The sequence below is a fragment of the Pieris rapae genome, chromosome 2 (genome assembly GCF_905147795.1).
Source record: "Pieris rapae chromosome 2, ilPieRapa1.1, whole genome shotgun sequence".
Classification (NCBI taxonomy): domain Eukaryota; kingdom Metazoa; phylum Arthropoda; class Insecta; order Lepidoptera; family Pieridae; genus Pieris; species Pieris rapae.
In genome coordinates this window covers 6,629,412-6,648,578 of record NC_059510.1, presented here as the reverse complement: position 1 = coordinate 6,648,578, position 19,167 = coordinate 6,629,412, and the positions used below count along the sequence as shown (strand labels likewise).

The following is a 19,167-nucleotide window of genomic DNA, read 5'->3' as shown; positions in this document are numbered from 1 at the left end:
CACAGCTATCCATAGGGATCCCAGTTCTTCCATAGCAATGTTAATGATATAAATTGTACTATAATATTTCGATAATATTTTTTACTACTAATTTTTACAACGTTTACAAACGTTGATCTTAAATACGTTTAAGTTGAATTTAGGAATAGTATTTCGTACTTACCGGTGCTAGGATCCTTTAAATCCGTGATAGCATCTACCATGTCGAGTGCCATATCGCAAACCTTCTCAGCGTGATTGTCTTCCTTCTCCGGAGCACCAGAAACAACCATATATGCATCTCCTATTGTTTCCACCTATATTGGATAAAGTTTTATTATTATTATACTACTTATATTATTTCACCATAGTAGAGTATAAGCGTTTGTTCTTGGTACAGATTAAGAATTATAATTGTTATGAAAGCTATTTATAGTAAAATATAATTGGTTCTTAATTTGGTACAATTGCATCTTCATAACAAAAACAATAGTTTTCTATTTATTTATTTATTTACATAAAAACATTTATTATCCTTTCAGACATGTATGTCTATAATTAATGTATATTTAAAATATGTGTTTATCAAAAGTTTAGTTAAATTCGGATAATATTTTGATAATAACAGTTAAATACATGTATAAATCTTAATGATAAAGGATCAGATATTATTATATACAAATTGTGAAAATAAAATAAATACATAAAAAATAGTTGCCACGTCACCACAGCACTGACTTTTAGAGGCCACTTATGTAATTACAAATATTATCAAGCTAAGAACGAGCACTCAATAGAAAGATGTTTTAAAAATAGTATATAGGTAGTATTCTACTTTGTTTTTTAATTATGATTTATTTAAGAGAATTAACCTTGTAAACTCTGTTCCTCTCAGTCAGTGTGTCGAATATGGAGTACATAGCATTCAGCATGGAGACCACCTCCATCGGAGTAATGCGAGAGCATATCGCTGTGAACGTGACGACGTCAGAGAAGAGAATTGATACGCTATCGAACATCTGGAAAATAAATTGTTATTGTAGTATACGAATTTAATATATAGCTTTTTATTTTGAGTGATTATGATTAATATAAGATATGCGTTGCACCCAGCATTAAGTTTTATTACCTCTCTTTATGCGGGTTGGTATTGGTTATCTGTAAAGTCGGTTTCCTGACGATAGTTGAACGTGACAACGTCATAAGAAAAAACTGATGGAATGGTTGCATTTCACAAGTCACAAATAACAATCATATTGATCAAGTTACATTTATTTGTACGCATAAATACAACTATGTAAATGTTTTTACGAACGAACGCTGCCGAACGCGGCGGCCGATAGTGCCACTCGTTCCGCGCTCTCCCTTTCACTTCAAGCCTGAAATGGAACGCCTCAGAGTGAGGTAACGCCGCATGCGTCATGTTTTTCAATTAAGAAATTTTTATTTTACTGGGACAGGCGGCAGAACTTCTTTAATTTGATTTGACGATTTTATTTAACTTATCTATGTCTTTCGATCAGAACGTAAATACAATTTCACAGAAAGAGACGAGAGTACTTTTGTGAAATGAGTGAGAGAGAGTTAGACTGATAACTTTTTATAAACAAGGAGTTTTACTCCGTAATTACCTCGCAAGTATCAATGGGATTCTCTCCATTCCTCAATCTGTCAGCCACCTGTTTCGGTATCATCTGGTAGAGTAGCTCGTCTGTTCTTTTCATCTCTTCATCCAGTTTGCGCATAGACTCTTCTAGTTTCTTACTCTTCTGCTGCTCCTGGTCAAGTGCCAGTTTGAGTTCCACAGACTGCTGGGTACCGGCTAACATAAGATCTCTGAAATATAGGTAAGTTATATATTTTATGCTTATTACTCAACTTTACAATTATATCGAGAAATCCTGTCATCAATTTCTCTATGGACGTAATCACTTCTACGATGAAGGGAAAAATCGTGAGGAAAGTACTATGTAATAGACTAAATATAGATACTTTTGATTATTATACTTTTGAGGAAGTCTCTTCTAGATTAAGATTCTAGATTTCGTCTTGTCAATAGAAAAATAGTCGACGGAACAAACGCAAAGACAAGAGAACGCCCTCATTAGAGGCATTCAATGGAACTTTATACACAATCATTTTTCTATTTTATTTGGTTTCTATGTTTGAACCTTGTTGTCTTTGTTCAAAATTAGACCTCAACCTTGAAAATTTACTGTTAAGTATTCAGAATAAACAGAGAAATACCTTTTTCTTAAATTCTAGTTTTAATGTAAAAGTCTCAAAAAAAACAAATTTCAATTAAATTTAAAAACATTATTTGTAAATTTATACGATATTTAAATAAAGTTATGCATGGATGTACCTGCTAAAATCATGCATAGACAAATCATTGATATAGAGTCCAGTGGACACGAGGGCAGACAGATCTGGCATCACTGGAGTTCCTAAATACATCATCATTCTCCAATTGTCCATATAAATCATTTGACCTAAAAAAAATATAAATTGTATAATACATAACGTCTTTATGTTTCTGATAATTATATAGAATTAGGATTACTACGAAGCACCAATGTAAATAATGATTTATAATACATATAACTAACAATGCGCGATAAATTGGAGAGGATGGCCACAGAACTTAAGTCGGAAAGCAGAATTATCAGAAGAATATACAGAAGTGAAGTAATACTGTTAAACAATAGTATTATATAATATCTAGCTGAATACTCGTACTTGGTCAGATAGTATCTATGGCAGATGCAACAATAAAATAAATCTTCACAAGAATAGCAAAAGAGTCTTACACAAGTCATGCACAATTAGAAAACGAGCGTGGTAATTAAAAGGAAGCTTTTCAATACTTGTGTACTACCAGTACTCATATGGATCTCAAAGCACAGCATACAAATCTACAGGTGTGCCAAAGATCGATGCAACGTTATAGGGGAGAAAAGAATACATAAAATCAAAAATACATGAATAAGAAGAATAGCTAGAGTACCAGATAGTGGCTAAGGTAGTCAGAATAAAAATAAATAAACTTAAATGGAAATGGGCGGATCAGAAAAGTTGAGCAAGAAAGTATAAAACTGTTGGAAAGGTGGAAAGACCAGATTAAGGAAATAACAGGAAACAAAATGGCCAAAATTGACACAGTTCAGACAGGAATGACGGGGTTTGGAGATGGTCTGTATCAAAAAAGGCCTATGTGCCTTATATCTCAAAAAAATTAGATGCTATAAATAGTATGTGTTTGTTTTTTAAAGTATCAAAAATAAAAGGCTTTTATTATTTTTTATTAATATACCTAATTAATACTAATTACTAATATATTAATTGATATTAAAAGTTAAATTTAGGTAAAAGTCAATGCAATAAAACAAATCAGCAAAAGTTGAAATTATTATTTTGTGATACAGTTTTCAATAAATCATTATTTTTTAACTATAGTTTAATAATATTAAAATATTATTAAAAAATCTAACAAATGTCATTATATCTAAAAAATAACTTATCGCATCGTACCATAATAACACTTTTGTGGCATAGGATGTATAGACCTGAATTCGATACAAGAACAAACATTGGTTTCGAGATGAAAAGCCTGATTACCTGATAACAAAACGTCATTTGTTTACGTCAACATCGTTTACGGGATATAGGTTTACCCATCTTACTAATGTATTATAAGTACTATAAGTAAAATATTTGAAGGCCGCAAGTTTTTTTTTTATAGAACAGGGGCCAAACGGGCAGGAGGCTCATCTGATGTTAAGTGATACCGCCGTCCATGGACACTCTCAATGCCAGAGGGCTCGCGAGTGCGTTGCCGGCCTTTTAAGAATTGGTACGCTGTTTTCTTGAAGGACCCTAAGTCGAATTGGTTCGGAAATAACTAAAGTACATAAAGCAACATATCAAGACGACGTTATGTAAATCTCGTCGTAGTGTTTCCTGGTGTATGTAAAGTATTACTACTATGTGCAATAGTGCTTTTCACTTGTTGAAAATGGCTATATAGTATTTTGATAGCCAATTCGCATGACAAAGGTACCTTTGAGATGTAAATTGATAATATCGGGTAAAGGTCGTCCATCGTATGCAAATCGTTTCTTACGAACCATACCCCGCACTGAAAATTGCCTCAGATATATCGTTTAGCCGTAGTAGTTTGATAAACATGTCCGATTTGGTTCAAGTTATGTTTAAAATTAAACGTATTGAAATATTTATAAAGGAACGAGTTGGAATTATTCATGCATTTTGCTATATCTCCAAATACTTTTCTCGGAAGAAATAAGAAAAGTGAATGGATTTTTAAGACGAGCTAAAATCCCACGCACATCACTCACACCTCATTTCATCTTAATAATAGCTAAAATTTTGTAACAAATGGCAATGTGAACATTGAGGTGGTTTTATATTTAAAATCTTTAAAAACCCGTAGACAACAAATAAACGTTTTGAAATAAAATCTCATTATTATTATTTAGCAATCATTGTTCTCAGGATTTGTTTCCCAAGTAATTCGTGTTCCAACCGGCATTTTTTTTATAGAACAGGGGGCAAACGGGCAGGAGTCTCACATGATGTTAAGTGATACCGCCATGACACTCTTAATGCCAGAGGGCTAGCGAGTGCGTTGCCGGCCTTTTAAGAATTGGTACGCTCTTTTCTTGGAGAACCCTAAGTCGAAATGTTTAATTTAATTTAAGTTTTATCGAAAACGTGACGATTGCTAGAATAAAAGACTTTTAAGTAAAATGTAACGACCAATGTTAGACTCGTAGTTTGAGTATAAATTCCGATATTGATGATAGTCTAAGCAAAAATATGATGACAAGGGAATTGGAGCAGGTGTATTTTTGCACATCGTGCATTCTTTGTATTGGCAATACAATCTGCACATACGGTTATTTGTTGTTAGTTCAGCAACCAAGACTCAATTAAGTATTTCAATATTTTTTAAATCTTCGGTACTGGTTTATAAAATAATTTATAATATAACTATAAAATAAAGTCATTGAACCAGTTGTAATCCGGTAATTATACCTTTCAATCGCAGGTTCTCTTCAGTAGTGCAGTCGGATTCATCAGAGAGCCGAAGCAGATTGTTCCGTCTGTCTGGTGCCTTCTCATGCATCACCGCTTCTACTGTCACCAGTTCGAATATATTGTTGGTGCGATTCAAAATCTAAAATTTAGATGCAGTTAGCGTTCAAGTATTACGTGACGAATTTGGGGGGGGGAAGGTTTGGGATAAAAAGTCGCGATGCGGGGCGGGGATTTAATTATGTGTTATTGTTAAAGATAAGGGTCAAGAATCTCCAAAATTGTGTGACGTAATACTTATTAAAGTATCTTCTTAACTTAATAAGAAATCGAAAAATTATTATTTAATAAAAATTATTAAATTATGGCAATTCTAAAATCATGTTTGTAAATTACAATCGTTTTTAAGAGGGCGTGGCCAAGGAAGGCTGTTCAAATTTAAAAACAGAATACATTTACCGTTTGAAACTTGAAAGCAATAAGTGGTCGGACCAAATCGAACCAGTTGGTGATTTTCTTCCCCACCAGGTCTGGTAGAATCACCATCAGGGAGTTACCGATACTACGTACCACCATATCCGATCTAAAACCATTTAAGTTAGACGTCAACTTTCTCTTCTCTATAATATACAAGAAGATTGCAATATTTCTAAATTTTGTTAGGCGTTTTCTATTTGAACCCATAAAATAAGAATAATGAATGCCTAGTACAATATTAGTGCAGTGTCCGGGAGATTCAGAGATCTAAATAAAAAAAATCTCCATCTCTTTCGCAGCCATAACAAACAAATAACATATATATTATTAGTCTATGAAGTAATCACAAACAAAAAGTGAATATGTACTTAGTACCTATAACTTTATTTACTAGCCAGAAATTTTCGAATATAATAACGCTAGATTCAGTTTGAGTACATACCCAAATACAATACAAAAAGGGAATATCTCAAAAAGCACCGAAGCGCTGATTGGTAAATGCTTCTCTTCTCTTGTCATTGCGAGTGAGGCCAGTGTGAATGCACGATTGTCAAATGTCAATTGAAACGTCACATGGACAGTATCAAATAGTAACTCTTCTCTAAGTAACTCTATTCGCATCTCTTTATGGTAGAAGTGGCGAGCCACCTGAAACAATGTACGTTAAATATTTAATTAACTAATAATAAAATTGCTGGGATCTTTGTTCTTATCGAACAATGGAGAAGTATATATAAAAAGTATTTTACGGAATTGGATTAAACGTGGCTTGAATCTACTAATATTGTTTTGCTAGTTATTAAATTAAATTCTTATATTCGCTGTTAAATTAACACATATTTTAAATAAAAAAAAACCGAAAAGGCGCGAAAATCCAAATACATCATCACGCATACGCCCGCGTCCTATTTTCATAGTTCTAATTACTGTTCTAAAAACGATAAATAGAAGATAGACTTCAAATTATATTATTGAAGAATATTTAATATTATAATCATGGTATTTGTCATAGAAATGGTTGGATTATCGTGCTGTCAAAATCCTTATTACAACTTTAGTTAATTTTTAATAAAATACAGAGAAAATAATTGTAATTTATAGTAATATAACTTAAATAAATAAACACATAAATATTATAATTATAGTTTTTGAATGTAAGTAAATTGTATTTTTCATAATTTACGGCTTTATAAATCGTGTTTCATATTGTAATATATTAAAAAAATAAATAAACATAACTTAACACGTACTCAACTCAGTATGTGTTAACACAAGATGGTAATTTTCAAAGAAAACAGTACAGAATTTCTTCTTACATTTGCTTATCGAAAAGTATTATAAAATCCATTATCACTATCACAAAAGGAGGTAAGGACCTCGTTAAATGTTAGTACCTCTATTGTCGATGTCGACTTACAAAAGGCTTTTAGAATCTAGACTAAGTTATCCTCTTGGGACTATTAGCACTAGTCTCAAGTATAACAAGTCTTTAAGGGTATTTTAAGAGTTTATATACTGAATTATTAATTATTTATGTTAGATTTATAAACTTAATTTGAGTTTATACTAGATTTAAAATTGACTGGAATAAAATGTGTAAATTTGCTACAATCATAGAATAATTGATGTAATATATTTATCCTGCCACTGTACTGAACCTTATTCTATTATTAATTATATAATTTTGATTATTAATTTAGTAGCATAGCAGTTTCCTTACTGGAAGATCTGATGGTAAATTATTTTTTCTAAAAGCGCCATCTATGTTACGTAGTTATTATTAATTGCACACAATAAACTCATGGGCGCTGGTCACTACGTATCTTCGTTTATCATAATCATATAAATTTACGGATAGTGAACTATCAGGGGGCGTAGCTCAGATGGTAGAGCGCTCGCTTAGCATGCGAGAGGTACCGGGATCGATACCCGGCGCCTCCAAAACAGTTTTATTTTTTATATGTCATATTTTTTTCGAAAAACTTACCTCTCTTATTTGTCCCATAGCATAATAAACAAATCCTCTTCTCTTCGACCGATAGTGCAATGTGAGGCCTTGTCTTGTTTCATTTTCACATATGAAACTTGGGGCCCGCATTCTTGGGTAACTAAATTTTAAATATTCATGTAAATTGTCTAGGCCGTTAAGAAAATCTCTCATGTGTCGTCCTAAAACCGATAGAACGCGATCGTAGCCATACTGTGAGACGAATCCAACGAAATATACACCCATTTGATCCATAAATTCCTTTTCCGTTATACCAAGAACCTGTAAACACAAATTAACCGTTTCTAAAATTGATATGTTATATACCTTATAATAATTGATATTGAAGGTTATATAATAATTTGGGTTCCAATAAAAGGAATAAAACATTAAAAGCAAATACAAAAAAATCCTACTTTGGAATAATAATACATACTTATACGTGTTGTTGTTACATATTATGTTACATAATTTGTACTTAATAAGAAGTTAATAAATGCAATCCAAAATCAGTACAGTCAAACATTAATGTTCATCCCGTCGCGTCGTTACGGTATATCAGAATAAATTTAGAGTGTACAAGAACACTATCCATAATTTCGTAACTAATAGTGTCGGGGATGTAACTCAGTGGTAGAGTGTCTGCTTCGCATGCTGAAAGTCCTGGGTTCAAATCCCAGCATCTCCAACACAAATACCTTTTTTCTAATTATTTTTATTTTTATAACCATGATATTTTTTTTGATTTTGCAATACAACAACTTATCAGAAAAATTATTAAAACATTTATTCAGAATGAAGTAATTTTTGGTAGGACTTATTTTTCTTGAATTTTATTTCTGTTTTGTAGTAAGTACATATATTTCCAAATAATTTATGGTAGGTAGCATAATTATATCTGCAACAATTTAATGAATGTTCATATGTGTATTATTTAAATCATTTTAAGTACCTATATGTGATATTTCTGCAAAAACCATTTATAATGAAGAGGAACAAATTCATTTACTAAAAAAATAATACAAATTTGATATGTCGGTTAAAATTTTAACAAAACTAAAAAAAATCGTATGTGGCCCATGAGGGGATCGAACCCGCGACCTTCGCGTTATTAGCACGACGCTCTAACCAACTGAGCTAATGGGCCGTTGTAACGAAGTCTGAAAATACTAATCCTGTTGTTAATTATCACTCTTTATAATCAAATCAAATTTTACGTATATTATATTCATAAAACGCGCGATATTAATATTTCATAGAAAAAGGGTCATTTACCTAATTTGTCGCAAGATAAAGAAAGAGTTCACTCGCTAACACATCAAAGAGTTTATTTCAATCGATAAATATTATAAATGTATCATCACCTCACTCGATTGCTTGCCCATTAGAAATATTTTTAGCTCAATATTTTAGCATAACGCAATCGATGACGTATGCATACTTCGGTAAATCTATGTATTCAAATATCAGCAAAATCATTTCCATTAGTTTAGCTATTAGGTATTTAAGATTAAGAGATAGTTTTTCTAATTTACTTTGTTAAACTTTTATATACGTATACCTACTATAATATTAAGTGATTTTTGGATTTAGGTAATATATTTTGTTTAATAGTACCTATTTTGAATTTTTATGCTAATTTGACACATCCGGTCCTGTTTTTTGATATACATATATATGTCCGAGTGCACCATTTTACTTTAGAATGAAAGCATATATTTAGTATGTTATTTAACGGATATGACACGAATTTATTGAGTTATTTACATAACTTGACCTTTCAAGTGAACTTTGTTACGATGTTCAACGTAGTCAGCAAAATTAAAATAAATAAGTTTTCTTTAAATGTGTGTCGCATGAACCTAACAGCCTCATGATTTGTGTTAGACAGATATGTTTGAAAATTCTATAAATATACATCAGTTTCCGCGCTTGTATGGCTATTACCAACATCAACCAAGAAACAATTTGAATATCTACACAAACGCGTAGCTCCATCGCACCACCAATGCAACCTAATTGGTGCGTCATTAAACTAACCATATCGCCCTACTGATCGGCTACATCAATATTAATTAATATTAATTTGAAACAGTAATCGATACCTACTCAAACGCAACAAAAATATAACATAAATTATTGGTAATTATAAATAATGTAATTTTTATATGCCAGTACAAATCATTAGTTGTAAAAAAAACAAGTCTCGCAACGAACGCAGTTGTTCTATTGTAAAAAGTTTTCAAATCAATGTAAGTAATACCAAGTTGGTCAATTTATTCAGTCGCACTTAAGGGACTTTCAGCTTTAAGTTAATACAATATTAGCTTACCTAACAAAATCTAATAGTGACCATATAAATATTAGAAATATTATGTTTTAAATAAATACTACAATGAATTTGTACTATACCGTGTTTAAACAATTCCTGCTTGGTGACTGAAAATTCAAGCTTCTAATTTTAAATAATTTACTGAACTGCTTCGATAGTGCCGAATTTTCGCTCGAAAGGGCGCACTGCCGTGCCCCTATTAAACGTAACATTTGTTATGGTGGTCTCTCACACCATATAATATAACGACGCTTATCATGTTCCTTACCTCTTGTGCCGTCTTGGCCAATCGAGCAATGAGATTCTCAGGGTACACCTGATGAACGGAGAAGGAGGGTTGCTCAACACCCGCCTGCCGTCTGATGTCCTCCCATTTTTCTTCGCCATACGTCTGCCGGATGTACTCTGCCATATTTTCTAGTAATAGCCCGTACATCTTGATCCTAGGAACAATAATAATTATAAAGTATTTTGACAATAAGAGTGCAAAGTATAAAGCTTTCGTCGATTGGCTAAAGGCCATAAAATAAGAGAAGATGGAAAAGGTTTATTACAAAAAAGAACGATATTTTCGTACACACGGAACTATTAAACTAAGTTAAATCAGTTTTTTGTCACTACATAATTATGCACTTACATAATGGTATATGTGAGAAAAATATAACAAAGCATCCATTAGAAATTCTATTAAATTTCTTCATTACAAGCACTAAATATATTTCTCAACAATTACTTACCGCTAAATGCCTTGTGGGTAGACTAAAGCTGGGGATAATGGATAAAAACAAACTTAATAAATAAGCAAAATATCTGCTTCGCTTTATTAAATTACATTTAATATATAAATTTTAATAAAAAGGGTTTGAAAATGAATTAATTTATCAAATTGAGTTATTATATTGTTGTGTAATATTTGACCATGTACAGACAACATAATAATAAATTTAAATTTTATCTATTTAGATTCATTATCTTCCTAAGCATTTGTAAAAGTAACTTTTTATATTATTTTTAAATATTTCTATGGTAAAGTCGGGTTGGTTTTTATAAATGTATTTTTCTATTATTATAATATGTAATATTTAATAACTAGTCATGTTATTCAATAGATCAAATTAATAAAATATAAGATGACATTTGCATGCCTATTCATATGTGGCGGATTTTTGTAATTTATGTAACTAATTGTAGCAAATAAACGATTTGAATTTGAATTTGTCACCTTCTCGGACATTTGTGGACCAAATCCAGGCCGTACCTACTGAAGAGGAATAAGCCAAAACCAACGAGCATGGTGAATGTCATGATAATTATTATAGTGATATGTCAGGACCTTAAGGAAATAGAGATTTCTGGCCTATACCTACCCATTCGGAAAAGGCCGATAAAATTTTATAAGTAAATCCAAAATATTTGTAAATTTTTATTTTTTCGAAAGACTACTTAAAGTTAACGTTTATGTAACTTTTTTTATATGTAGCAATAAAATAGTTTAATGGATAGGTTTTATAAGATTTTCTCAGTATTAAAGTTTGTAGGGCAATCCCGCCCACATTCAATTTAGTTAGACCGAAAATCCCTTTCTATCGTAAAAATGGATACCTCAACACATTTTCTTGTTGAAAAGGTACACTGAGTTTTCTTTTGTTTTCCACGTTTTTATGACCTACCTAAAAAAAGTTTAGGCAAAATTTGTATTGACCCACTGTTTTACAGTTCTTACTGTTCTTGTGCATATTCGTAAACGTTGCTTATGTGTGTGCGTAGGTACTTACGGTGCGTGTGTTGTCATCATTAATGGTCCAAATAATAAAAATATCTTAAACTCTTTGAAATGTCGTAGGCAACTAATCTCCCTCAACCATCCCAATTGTTACATTATCAAGCGAAGCTTTACTTATTAAAGACTGTGTTGCCATAAGTTTAATTAATTAACGAAAAATAATAATCTAAGTAGAATGCTAATCTTTAAGCACAAACGAATTAGTCTGCCAATATATTCGATAAATCGAGAATCAGAGAAATTTATATTCTGAAACCGAAACCCCGTAATACACGACTCTAATGAATTATGGATGGCGTTATCGAAATGGACTTTTTACAAAAATCACTGAAGTGAACATTGGTAATAGCCATTTAACACTGTATATTTCCATTTAATAAAAATCAATTTCAATCAAAAGTAATTTATCATTATATTTCAATCAACTACGAACTATCAAAATAATACGAATATTTCATAGTCAATTTTCGAAATATTTCTGTATAAAAACTGCACATCTTTGATTTATAAGAGGGTTCGTTACGGATGTACGTAAATCACTCCCAAGCTAACCCATGGGATCGATTCCTACTATTTTTATGACGTTTGAAGGCGATTGACTAGTAAGTGTAGTATATGGGATAAAATTACTTCGGTGTCAGAGAAAACTTGACATATAAATTTAAAAAAAAATCATATAAATTTATATGAAATAGAAGAGCAAACAATATAGTATAATTATGTACTATACTACTTCTGAAACTATAAAATAGAAAGCACGTGGCTTATAATTATGTTATTTAATATCATTCCTTCATAGTATTGTCTTTTATTAAGATACCTAACTTTTACACATTTAATGAAAAACACTTTTTAAATTATGTTTAAATACAATAATACATAACTATAATCTGTAAAAAAGTGTTTTTCTTTAAATCATTCCTTCAGTTTCCATTTTTAAATGACACTTTCTTATCAATGTTGAATATACTGCGCTTAAATTTCTGTTCTCGAATACTGGGGTATAGAAGGATTTCTTACTTTACTTTTCTCTTCTCTTCTTTAGTCTAGTTATTATGGTTTATATATTTTAAGCTTACTAGCGTATCACAATCCAGTATAGTAATATAGCGACTGCTATAATCATTATATCCCACTTTAAGGATATTGACTAAACAAATAAAATTTTGTAAAAAGATGGTTTTTTCTATGTTTAGCCTTCGAAATTTTCAGCCCACCTACTACTTAATTTAACGGCAATACATTAGGAATCTATAAAAAAATAAAATAATTGTAACACGAGACACGTCTTAGCAATGCGATTGACGCAAACCATTCAACTATATTCGACAAGTTATGGATATAATGTTCTCATACAATTGTTGTTATCGTCACATTATTACGATTATAACTTCCTTAATTCATACAATTTTCAGTTATTTAATTGTTTTAACGTCCTGGTACTTAAGGCGGCACGCTAACATTGCAATCGTAAAAAGGAAACATAACATAATTTCATTAAAATAATTAAAAGTTTTTAAACTTCATTGATTCGGGTACCTATTTTTTCGAAAACATTTTGTACAACACGATATACAAAAATCGTGACCAGAGAGACTTGCACACTGAGTTGACAGATAATTATTTGATATTATACTTTGAATATAGTTAATAAAATTTAAAATTATATTAAATGTTGCCAGAGTAACAACATAGGTACTTCCAAACCGAATGGTTCATCCATATTTTGTAGGGAATAGACAACTATACTAGTAGTACTATCGCCTTTGAATTTTGTTGATTTTCTGTGTGATGAACACATTCAGAACACAACTACACCACCCAAGAAGGTCACAACCCGCTCTCCGCAAATATACCATACTTAAATTGACTTATTGTTACTCGTTGTCTATCGAGATCATCGTAACCCTACACTGGTCAAAGCAAAGGGCAAATCTATTATTCGTTTATTTCATCAATATGCAACGATTCCTTAAAGAAGCCGAAATAGACGATAGATACTTTTGTAGGACATACATTGTTTTTTCTATGTATTTTTTTGTCTTCCTTTCTGTTATGTATACTCTAAACGTTGTGATTCAATAATAAACGTTTCTGTGTATTTTTTAGCAGATATAAAGATACTATAACCCTTATTTTTCTAAGCGACGGCGATCAGCGATCTGTGAATTGAAACTAAAACCACAGAGCTTTGTTTTTGATACCAAATTTAATCAATTGGCTTGTATAAAATATGGCTATATATTGGCAAAGGCTATGGACTTAAAACATTAAGTATTCGCCGAACGTAAAGCTCATTAAGCCTGTAGGCGTTTTAAACCTCATTGGAATTTACGAATACTAATTTCATGGAAACGACAGATTCAACACGGCTTACAGTGTTCCGACTTTTCTCATACAGAAAACAATAATTTATTTTATTGCTTGGTAGCAAAACATACGCGCATTTTGACGCCTATAATTAGGCGGAAGATAATGCCGCAATTAACTTGTAAATGTACAGCCGGCTTGTGAGTAGTTAAACTACAATCCTAACCAAAGTTGTATATAATAAAAGTAATAAAAAATATATAAGTAGAAACAATTACATTTAAAAATTGGGCATATTATGTAGCGTGCCTAATGCTGGCTACATTTCCTTGCTGTATTGCGATGCTTATTTATTGAGCGAGGTAAGTGTCAGCTCTGGGGTCACGGGTAGAATTATGTAGAGTTTAAAGTAATAGTAGGCGGTAAGTATGTAAACCGAAAGAGAAACGATAGTGCGTTTCGTTTGATTGTCATTGGTGAAGAATATATCACATACACATCAACATGATAAGTCATCATCAACGTTTTCTTTTTACAGCCTCATGTCTGTGATTAAATAACAGATTAATTGAGACACAGGTCACTCGCCTAATAAACGTCAATGATTTTAGAAACTAAATTTAGCATCAGACCAATTGTCATTCAATGTTCATAAACTGTCGTAGTATTGTATGATAATACACATTCACGCATACAAAATAATAGTATCTCGTATTTGGAAATGACATATAGTGTGTAGATGAGATATTGAGGTACGTATAAAAGTATTAAATAATAATTATTCAATGCCTTAATTTTAAATTTACAGAAAATGGACTCGATCAGAACCCCATTACTTAAAAGGCGAAGTTGTGACATTAACATCAATCTTTTTGATTTCAGCCATTTTTTTCAGACGTGATTTTTGTTATTTTATTTGAAACAGTGAATGACCCTTTCATCGGATTATTTAATTTAACATTTCTTCTCATTGTTTATTCAAAAATTGTACTGTAGTAATGCGATTTTAAAGACTCGACAAAATAGAAACGAAGTTCGATTTAGCGCTAAGCTCAAAGTATCTTTCATTTGTTTTATTGGAACTGTGCTTTGGTTTTTAACTATGCGCTCTCCTTTATGCTACTTGTTTATATTATATTTCAATTAAATGATCTTAGGCAAATAATTATATTTAATTTTTTAAATGTGGATATTAGTTTCATTCGGGTCAGGCTTAATTATAAAATTACTACGGTACCAAAAACGAATTACCAAGAATTAAAATACCAAATACAGGTATTTTTACAGAAAATACTAATAAAAAAAAATCTAATATAGATTTCCAAAGTGACAACTTTTTACATATATATGACACAAACAACCTAATACAAAAACATAGACAAAAACAACACAAAATACAAAATATTTACAATAAAACTATTTCTTACAGTTTGTCAATTCACTAAATAGACAATTAAAATTATTAATTACTATTGAAACTGCGTCTATACATATTATAGCATATTTTTTGCTTTTATAAAAATATTACATTTTTAACTAAGTTAAGTAACAAAATATTTAAAAATTTTCAAGCATTTCTATATATTTTTCTTCATTGGACGCCGGCACCGGGTGAGATTCGATGATACTTCTCATTCATTACACTCTTGCGTTATACGTTCATAGTCAAAAAATTCTGTAGCTAAATTGTGTTCATATATATACAGTAGGTACTGTTTTTCTACGCAAATGAGCCTACGTATACGAATAAACTTTAGTAATCGCTGTCTGCGGTCTCAGCGACACTACGCTTTTTGTTTAGTCTGTGGCCTTATGAATGTCATTAGGCTGTAAACAGTAAGATTTCGTAAACATAAGTCATACCATATCCATGTTTTCAAATCACGTTCAAAACTTAAATTGCTAATCCGCATTTCGCCAGAGTCATTCATGAGTCCATTGTATTAAATACACCTCCAAAATATCGTATAGTGTTCAAACAAAATTATCACGCGCTTACCCTTTTTGACACAATAGGGAAAGTGTTGCGAATAATAAACAGATATCAAGGTTGTTTCTAAATATAACACGTGATAACAATATCTAAATATTGAAAGACGACTGTGTATTGAAATACGAATAAGTAAAACCTTAAAAAGGAATATGTGGGTGTAAAAGATTCGGTATCTTCAATGGATGGATTTAGAAGTGCACATAAACATAAAGATAAATGTAAAATGTAGTAAAAATATAAGAATAGAACATAAATAATATGTAATGATTAACTAATAAAAATATTTTTTTCTCCAAGAGGTCACAAAGTATAAAGTTGGTACTTAGGACTACACCGATGAAACATTAACGAAAAACTTTAAAAAAAGCTGTTCTGATGTATCAGTGGTAATATTTCGTGCGAAATTTATGTGACACGAAAACTCCATTAGGTAAGTTGATTCTAAAAGATTCGGTTACATAACCTTTGGCACGACTGGTATTATAACCCTTCTACCTAGACCTTTAGCCTTGTAAATCGGTTTCTATATATTCTACAAATGATATTTAGGCTTAAGGATTGAAGCTATCAAATTTTTGGGACCTAGGTCAAAACCTTGACTGTGTACCATGCGGTAAAAGAAAAAAAATCGCGATGGAACTAGGCTACACTCGATCTATTAATATTTGGTGTTGCTAAGTAGACACCATCATGTTTCCAATTAAAAAAACCAAAGTAAGAAGCCAATTGGAGTGCAACGCAATGGTGTGAGCCCCATATGAGGCTAAATACAGTCTCATGTTAGTGCGAGTCGCTCGCTGCCTCCCTTGTATCCACTTTTGTCCCCGACTCTGTTTGTTCTGGATATGGTGGGTTACGATCAGCTACGCCTCAGAAGAGAGCTATCTGTATCAGTGTATTTATTTAAGAAACTTACGGTTCGGATTCATAATCTGGGTATAATGGAGAGACTACCTGTAGACCCGACGGGTACCTAGTCGAAACCTGTGGCTTCCATCTAAACTTTGTATTGGATGTACCGCGCGAACATTCCAACTTGGTTAGCAAAGCGCCACTCACGCGAGCAATACAAATAATCAACAAAATTTCTATTGAGGTAGACCTATTTGTTTGTAGACTGGCTGAGTTCACAAGAGTTGCTATATTATTAGTTAAAGATTTAGGCATATAAATTTTTAATGTAAATATATGTTTTTTGTGTAGGATAATCGATGTGGGTTTTATTTTGACGATCTATCGAATTAGTTGTTACTATTAAGGTAGAATAATGAAGTGAAATAAATAAATAATATTTATTTACGTACATCGGACCAAGAACTGACTAAAACTCTCCACAACTATCTTTATTCGCCAAGATTTTTTTATTTCACGATGACAGATAAATAATTGATAACTAGCCTATTCACGTATACCTGCATACTTTTATATTTGTCAAATAGATAAAAAATGTTTTATATTGTAGTCTATGTCAAAGAGAACCGGTATGGCGGTGGCGATTGGACATATCACCATAAAAGCAAAATAATTACAAAAAAGAAAAATATATATATAAAACCGTATTTAATATGAACTGGTTAAGGCGGAGGCAATAAAGTTAAAAAAAGGGAGAGGCTATCATGGTCTAAATCAGAAATCGATACGAGAGGGGCGGACTGCATAAAATGGCCGGCAAAGTGATTAACTGTAACGTTTTACCTATAAAATTATACTTCAGTAGACCTCTTTCGTAAAAGCATACAGTTCAGCACTTCGATGTTTTTAGTTTAAGTTTTATTTAGTTATTAAAACTTCATTACATTACAAATGAAATCAAATAACTAAAAAAATATTTATTTATTTTCCTTATCTCCTATTTTTGCAGTAACTTAATACTAATACAATATAAAACTAATCTAAAAACAATATAAACATAACGAGTAAAAACTTAACACCAAAACCATTTTAGCCAGCCAGAAAATATAATAAAATATTAAAGGATGAAACGGGCGACCTTACTGCTAACAAGCGATCTCTTCCAGGCACCCCTAGTAAAGAAAAAAAGGGTAAAGTTCAAGAAGTGCATAACACACAAAAATAAAATTACAATTAATGTTGAGAAATTATAATTACCAAATTAAAACTAAAATACAAAGAAAACAATATAATAAACTAAAAGCTAATCTTAAAGTTCAAGAATTAGAATTCAAATTGCAATTATGTACAAAGAAATATGAAAATACATGAATTACAAAAAGTCACGGTTCAGCAGGATAGGATATGGTTAAGAAGTGTTTACGTAGACGACATTTAAAAGCGGTCATGGTTCCTCCATCGTATGGAGTCCATGTACATATGTCGTATGTATTTCACAACTTTATGGTATCATAAACGACTTGTCTGAAAAGGATGAGCTGCGGAATTTTCAAAATGCATTAGAGCAGCGTAACATATGAGATAAGAATTTTTAATATAGAAGGGTGTTTCGGTATTGAAGAAGATATTGATATATTGAAACGATATATTCAAAATCAGAAGCTACGTGCTAACTATTTCATATACGTGTTGTGTTAGTAAACAAATAGTAGCAGATATATACAAATTCGGTGAATCAATGCGATATTAGTGAATTTCATTTCCATCAATACACGCGAAATATGTGGTCGTTAAATTCGCATTAGGCAGTATTTTATGTCATAATTGATTATTACTACGTCATTTCACAAATAAGGTTTAATATGTTTTGTTTCATTATCGAAAATAAAAGGTAAAGAGTACGTAATCATTTTATTTAGAAAATTATTGGTGTTTCAGCTAGATATAGGGTATTTTCTGGTATTCTTAAACTAAATGCTTCAATATAATTTTATGTAATCAAATTTTATTGTGATATAGTTTGTCATTTCCTCTAAAATCGGTGAAAGTCTCGACTGAATTTATTAGTATATATATTTATACTATAACTAGGAAGTTCTAGTTCTAAAGTATTTTAATAATATTATGTGTATATGTGTATTAGATATCTAATTCGATTTCAATTAAAAATTAATTTATGAACGAATTATTAAAGCTATTTATAGCTGTATTTGTGCTAAGCTCTCTTTAATTAAGGAAAAGCTATTATTTTTCATTAATTTTTCAAAAAGGATTTTCACTAACGTAGCTTAACACGTATAATTTGTAACTATTGCATGTGCTTGTTGTTAAATGTCGTAATAATAAAATATTTATCTATTTAAAACAACAACATATAAAGAGATAATGAATCGTGT

At 31.2% G+C, this 19,167-nt stretch overlaps 1 protein-coding gene and 3 non-coding genes across 5 annotated transcripts in view; 2 read left to right on the top strand and 2 right to left on the bottom strand.

Annotated features, from left to right (window-relative positions):
* Positions 1-19,167, bottom strand: part of LOC110997273 (soluble guanylate cyclase 88E) — a 35,346-nt gene that overhangs the window by 4,740 nt on the left and 11,439 nt on the right. For both annotated transcript variants that reach the window (XM_022265343.2, XM_045634380.1), the window contains exons 2-10: positions 10,102-10,276; positions 7,502-7,783; positions 5,957-6,162; positions 5,497-5,620; positions 5,038-5,179; positions 2,345-2,471; positions 1,611-1,815; positions 852-998; positions 164-296 (exon numbers count right to left, since the gene is read on the bottom strand). In XM_022265343.2, coding sequence (XP_022121035.2) covers positions 164-296; positions 852-998; positions 1,611-1,815; positions 2,345-2,471; positions 5,038-5,179; positions 5,497-5,620; positions 5,957-6,162; positions 7,502-7,783; positions 10,102-10,269 — 1,534 coding nt within the window. In that variant the 5' untranslated portion in view covers positions 10,270-10,276. The remainder of the gene's footprint in view (positions 1-163; positions 297-851; positions 999-1,610; positions 1,816-2,344; positions 2,472-5,037; positions 5,180-5,496; positions 5,621-5,956; positions 6,163-7,501; positions 7,784-10,101; positions 10,277-19,167) is intronic.
* On the top strand, positions 7,383-7,455 carry Trnaa-agc. The gene has a single exon. It is a non-coding gene; the product is annotated as a tRNA-Ala (tRNA).
* Trnaa-cgc lies at positions 8,118-8,189 on the top strand. The gene has a single exon. It is a non-coding gene; the product is annotated as a tRNA-Ala (tRNA).
* Trnai-aau lies at positions 8,575-8,648 on the bottom strand. The gene has a single exon. It is a non-coding gene; the product is annotated as a tRNA-Ile (tRNA).